Source organism: Protobothrops mucrosquamatus, unplaced genomic scaffold, assembly GCF_001527695.2.
Source record: "Protobothrops mucrosquamatus isolate PMUCROS unplaced genomic scaffold, P.Mucros_1.0 scaffold_135, whole genome shotgun sequence".
Classification (NCBI taxonomy): domain Eukaryota; kingdom Metazoa; phylum Chordata; class Lepidosauria; order Squamata; family Viperidae; genus Protobothrops; species Protobothrops mucrosquamatus.
Genome location: NW_015386211.1, coordinates 1,001,645 through 1,008,424, shown reverse-complemented (window position 1 = coordinate 1,008,424; position 6,780 = coordinate 1,001,645). Strand labels below are relative to the sequence as shown.

The 6,780-nt window shown below is 36.8% G+C and overlaps 1 protein-coding gene across 1 annotated transcript in view; it reads left to right on the top strand.

Annotated features, from left to right (window-relative positions):
- Nucleotides 1–2,836, top strand: part of FRMD1 (FERM domain containing 1) — a 31,569-nt gene extending 28,733 nt beyond the window's left edge. Inside the window, exons 11-13 of the mRNA XM_015818421.1 lie at nt 287–403; nt 1,464–1,543; nt 2,080–2,836. Of these exons, the coding sequence (XP_015673907.1) occupies nt 287–403; nt 1,464–1,543; nt 2,080–2,367 (485 nt within the window). The 3' untranslated portion in view covers nt 2,368–2,836. The remainder of the gene's footprint in view (nt 1–286; nt 404–1,463; nt 1,544–2,079) is intronic.
- The last annotated feature ends 3,944 nt before the right edge of the window (nt 2,837–6,780 follow it).

The window sequence follows — 6,780 nt, the reverse complement described above, 5'->3', positions numbered from 1 at the left end:
CAACACCTATCCATGGAGATGTCTGTGGACGAACCCTTTGGGCTGGATCCAGTTCATCAGAAGGAGCAGTCCTGCAGTTCCAACCTCAGTTATAGTAGCTCTGGAATTGATAGCGGCAGCAAAGAGAAAGCCGAAAATGACTTGCACGATGATGGTAAGTTGTGAAAGGACAGAATCACTAGTAGCAATTTTGTCTCCAAGACAAGATGGAAAAAGCAGAAAATGGTTGGCAGGTGGGTTTAGAAAAAGGCAGCATTCTTAGTAATTTTGCTTATATCGTGTCCAGAGGTGGAATTGGCAGTGGATGAACCAGACACTTTACCTGCGGATGAATTTCATTTTGAAGAAATGATCCGTGAGGAATCTATTGATTCTGAGGCAAAAGATGATATTTGGTGCCAAGGTAGGATGGCATTTGCATGATTCTTCTTCATGTTTCGGCATTGCCCCCTGTTAGTAAAATGTTGACATTTCCTATCTCTAGTTAAAACAAGCTGGATTACCAGTTGTTCAGATGAGATTAAGTTTACGTAAGAAACTTCAGTTCTACCCTTTTACTGAATTGGAAGAGTTTGTATGTATAAGGTGAAGGGAGATAATTATGGGCAGGTTTATTTGTCTATTGTTGATTAAGAAAGGTGCAAGGCCAACATTTTGTGTGGTCTTCATTTCATAAGGAATAATGATAAGTCCAGCAGTTTCTCTAAGCACTGAGGTTCCTAAATTGCTAAATGAACCATTAGTACATTCAGCACTTTTTATAGATTTTAGAAGCTTAAAGTCAATTTGAATATATAATATGTTTTGCTTTCTCTATAACTTGCTTTACAAATTGTTATTAAATACTTAACATGCATTTACCTGTGAGTACTAGTGTACCATAGTGTATTAGATAGGTATAATGTGATGTGTGAGCTGGTGGGCAATATACCACTATGATTTGCCAATAGGTGTAAAATATCAATTATATTGGGGGGGAAAGGTTTGGATGAAAAATTGAAAGTTAATTTATCATCTCTTATCTTCAGGAAGTAATCTAAAATAAGGGGATTCATATTACTGGAAGGTTTATCTTTTGAACTGAAGTTTTAATCTGTATGTAGGCATACCTATGAAATCAATGCATCCAAATCCAACCAAAACCAAGCATAGTTGGCCCATATATAGACGTACTCAAGCTTTGAATGAGGTTTACACTTCTTTAATGGGACATCTACATCTCTTGTGAAGTAAGAAGTAAGTCTTCAGAAATTCCAGTTCTGGCTGACTTGCTTGAACAATTTTAGGATCCCATCCTGGCAGCCCAGAGTTCATCATGCATTGAATTGAGTCAATTCTTTTGAATAAGATTGTATTGATTTATATGTTGAGAGCTGGCTCCAACTCTGTCTCTGGAAGCTGCAGAACCCATCTTCATTTTCAACTGTCACTCACTATCCTGATTTCCTCTCTGTCCCTCACAGATATTAATAAGAATCCTTTATCTTTGGTGCATGTCGCCGTAATAAATGTCAAAGGCCAGAGTGCAGACTCGCTTAATCAGGTAAGATCATGGTTCATTAAAGAGTGGAATGAAATCTCGTTTCATTTATCTTCTGCTATATCAAGGCACTTTGTTTCCTCTGTGAGTCCACAAGAATGCCACCATCACAAAAATTGTGCCACAACGGTTGGTGGCAGAGTGCTGAGAAATGAAAATCGGTTTTTTTTTTCAATGCACATTTAAATTAAAACAACGTGTTTTACATCAATTACTTGGGGGGAGGGAAACCAACCCAACCCCCCCCCCCCAATATTTTTGCCAAATACATTGTTCAGATTATTTAGCACTTAGTTTAGTGTATAGAATAGTGGGGATGATACGTATGGAGCTTAGAATGTAGCCATTAAACACTGGGTAACTTCATAATTGCTTAGTGGTTCATAGTTTTTTCACTGACAGAAGTTTCACAAGAGAAATGCTAATAATATTGGATGAGATGGATAATTGGGGGCAGCTTGCATAAACCAACTTTTTTTGATGTCCTGTTTGCTGAATCCTGCTTGCTTTAAAAAGATGTGCTCTTCTTTAATTGGCAGATTGCCCTGCCCAAAGCAGCAAAGGGCCCAGAGCAGCACAGCCAAAGTCTAGATGATGTCCGTCTCCGCAAATGTCTGCATCCGCCATTGAGCGCCACGTTGTCATCAGATACCTCTCACAGTTACACATTTGGTTGTGCCTTTGAGGATAAGCTAGCCAGCTATGGATGTGTGTATTCAACAGCCGATTGTAAAACTAAGTCAGCCCTCTATGGAAAGAGGTCCATGAACTGCTTGTCTTTAGATCTCTTGGGAGAAGATCAGTTCCCAGAAGAATTTGTGGTGTAGCCACATGGTGGAAGCTCTTGGATCATCTTCTCAGAACATCTGCAAAACCATTGAATTACTACTGTTGGGAAACAGTACATGCACAAGTATCTTTAATGCTTTATATCTCACTGGAATATTTTGTCACTAAGAATATAGCTGGCAAAGGACCTCAAATAGTGAATGTCCAACCTAAATGTATTTCCTCCTAGTCTGTTGCATCAGACACTTTTTCTTCACCTGGTTGTACTATGTATAATTTGGGGGGACATTTCCATTTTCCTGAAAGCAGTCTACTGCCAACAATTACCTACTATGCCGAAGCTTATGATTTCCATCATCATTGGCTTCATCAAGCTAGAATATGCATTGTTTTTATGAACTGTTTTTTTTTATTCATGACTCTCCTTCCAATTTTTTTTTTAATTATAAACAACCTTTTTTGCCTATTTTCAATGTGAATAAATCAATGTAGGTGGGGAAAACTGTTTTCAGGCTTTGTTTCTCCTTGTTTTATTTACTTCTATGTAGGGAGATATCCCTGTTGGTTGGAACCTGCTAATGTGCAATAATGTTTGTAGGGGCCTGATCTGTGTGACAGAATACTATGTAAGAAACAGAAAGAATTATACAAACAAATGTTGCCCCTTTTTTAGAAATGATCAGCAGGTCACTGACTAGAAAGTTCTATACTATTGGTATAAAGGGTATTCAGAGCTATGTCAAAATTATCCCCCTATCTGAAGGATAATACAATTCAGTACTGACATCTCATTGGTTTGGAACTAGGTGCACTTTTTATATGATTATTATTCTAGATGGATATTAACTACTCATTTTTGAGAAATGTTGGCTTGCTAATGCTTGATTTATTTCACAAAGATGGTGTTGCCATAAGTTTCATAAGACACACACGGACATGTGTTTCTTCTGAGAGACACCATCTATCTATGATGAGCTGATAGCCTCATGCCAGCAGGTCTGTTCTGAGTCTTTTCTGAAAAAAATGTGAATTGGGGAATAGGGCTGGTGGCTGCTCTTTCCTCCCTCAGGGGCCCCTTGTATTAATGCTGTGTCATAAAACATTGTCATTCCAAGAATGGGGTTGGAAGGGCAAAGGGGCCACTTATAGGAATATCTTGGCAGTAAACCTATTCTGGAAAAAGAAAAATATGCTCTTGTCCTCATTTTTCCTACATTCCCATATGTTTCCAATCTCCTCCCTAATTGGTAGAATTTTTCTCCCTAAACCATTAAATTGACTTTCTCGTAAGTTCACCATTTTAAAAAGCAGAGAATTGAAGGGAACATTTCAGCCTGTAGGTATGAGCAAGATATCGCAGATTTCATCACTATTGCCCCAATTTTTATTCCCCTTCAGTACCTTTGAGGGAATATATATTTGACTGTGTATCTCTATGGGCCACATTAGAGGAGAGATGCCCATCACTCAGATGGAGAAGTCTCTTCCCCCCACCCCACTCCCATGTTTAGAAGACTACCACATTTGGTACAAAAGGCTACCATATCACCATTATCCATACATAGACACATCACAGCCACGGTCCAAACGAGACTTCCCACATGAATTCTTTAAAAAAAAACAAATGACACCTTTTAAGAATTATATAAATGCCATTTCAGCAAATTTTGAGTTTTTATTTTGAATAATGGAGAAACGGATGACCAAGAATCATAGAATCATAAATCTGGAAGAAGTATACATAGTACAGACGGTACAGTCTTGATTGTTTTAGAATTTTCCTTTTACTTATTTCTTTCAGTGTAAATGATCTTCTCTCAAAAGTATTTGCATTTTGACAGACAATCTGAGATGGTCAGTTTGGCAATGTAGACCATATATTGCAGCTAGTCCTTGACTTACAGCTTTTTGTTTAGTGACCATTCAAAGTTACAGTGGCAATGAAAAAAGTGACTTATGACCATTTTTCACTCTCCTGATCATTGCCGCATCCTCATAGTCAAGTGACCAAAATTTGGACACTTGGCATTATTTATGACCATTGCAGTGTCCCAGGGTCATGTGTTCACTTTTTGCAACCTTCTGACAAGGAAAGTCAATGGGGAAGACAGACTCACTTTTACAATCATGATACTAACTTAAAAACTGAAGTGATTCATTTAACAACTGTGGCAAGAAAGGTTGTAAAATGGGGCAAAACCAACTGTCTTGCTTAGCAACAGAAATTTTGGGCTCAATTGTGGTCATAAGTCAAGGACTACCTGTATTCAATCAGAGGAAGAATTCATTCATTCATTCAAAAGCTGGTGTTAACTATTTTATTTTCATGAGTCCACATTTAAAAGAATGCTAGACAACTTGTTCCCTGTTTGGTCATTGTTTTAGAGACATTTCCTTAGCTAAACAGAAAAGCAGAACGGGCAAAAAAAAAGCATTGGCAGCAGAAGTGACCTCCGACTTCCTGTCAGTTTCCCCCTTGAATTTTCTTGTGAGAATCTGGTATGGAGCATTGAAAATCTGCCTCCCCTTTCCTTCCTTTCCAGCAGTCAGGTAAGTGGCTACTGCTGGGTGGGTGGTTGCGAGACTGCCTGGGAAACTGTCACAGAATGTTGAAAATGATCACATGACAGCAGCAGCAGCCAGTAACACTGAAGCAGCCATAACTTTCCCAAATTCCATCCCCTCAGGAGTCATGGGTGTCAGATTATGGGCACATTCTGTAAATTAGCCCATTTGAAGTACCTTGGTTCAAAAATTGTTGCCCTATGATGCACCATTTTGCCCAGTTAAAGGACATGACAACAAGAGTTTTAGTATATAGATGAACAGCATCAAACTCTGAGCCTTTTCTGCTACACAATTCTCTTGCACAGAGAAAGATTCTATGACACCCAGTTAAAGCAATATCTTAGTTGCATCAATTGCTCTAATTAGTTCTTGTAACAATTTTTTATTGTATCTGCTTGATTATAAATGATGCCAACTTTCACATTTGTGCAGGAAAAATCACTGCCAGTCTTTTTCTTTACATGCTGCCGCATTACGAAAGGCTGTGATATAGTCACTCGTGTCTGCTGTATAAGTAGTGCTATTATTTTTTGTAATAAGTGAGAATGGAAAAAGTGCAACCTGTTCAGATTTTGGCTTGATTTCCCACAAGAGATATGAGGAGATGAACAGGGCAACGGAGAAATTCCCAAACCACAGGCAATATGAAGATGAGTTCTTGTGGAGAACTATGAGATTCAGTAGTAAGTTTGATAGTATTTCCAGCTGTCATTATTTCATCTTTAATTCTCTTCTATTGAACTCATAACATTGTGTTATTTCTGGCTAGGCTGTGCACTCAGAGTCTTTAAGGCTTTGGCACAGAAATGAGAATCAGGTTCAACTGATGCAAAGTTTTAATGAAAACTCTCATCACACAACTTTCTTTTGATTCAAGAGTTACAACCTGTATTTCTAATTTCAGTCTTGAGATTCTACTTTATGTACAGCTTAACTGATGTATGGGGTTGCTCTTTTAAAATGCCTTACAGTCTATAGAAGATAGAAAAACTACCTGTCTCAACTGAATAATATTTTTATCTCCATTTTTATGCCCAATGTTTTTCTTTTTATGAAAGGAAATATTTTCTATTAAAAAACACACAAATCATCTATTTACATAATAAAAGACAGTCAAAACTACACTGGAATGTGTGCTACTGTGGAACAACAATGAAAAGACAAGACCTCTGTACCCCAAGGGAACACTGCCTGCCAACTTCTTTGATCCTCGTGGTTATGATGCAACTGTTATTGCCAGATCAGCTAGTGTCCATATGAAACCCAGCATTTAATCATAGAAACTCTAGATCCCACCAGCTTTGGGGAAGTCCATTTTTTTCATAAGGCAAACATCTGTCTAATGCGAAGTTGTGGTCAAATATACCTATGTTTTGTTCATCTCATCAGAAATAGACTGGCTCCAAATAGGAAATGAAATGCTAGAGAAAAAAGGAAAGTGATGTAAGTTCTGGAAACTCAATTTTGTGGGAGAAAGCAGATATTGTCTGGGAAAGAAGAGAGGAAACAAGGTACATGCTTAAAAATAATAAAAATAGGGAGATGTCAGAATTATAAAATTAAACAAAGCAGATTCTGTGAATGTCTGTTGAATGTATTAGTTGCTGAGCAGTGTATTTCAGGGGTACTTCAAATAAAAATATTCAGATATGATTTTCCGCAAATGCAAAGACATGTCTTTGTTCACCCTACAAAATACACAAATATATAATAATATATAATAATATATAATAATATATTATATTATATTATATTATAATATATTATAATATATTATATTATATTATATTATAATATTATATTATATTATAATATATTATAATATAATATAATATAATATAATATAATATAATATAATATAATATAATATAATATAATATAAT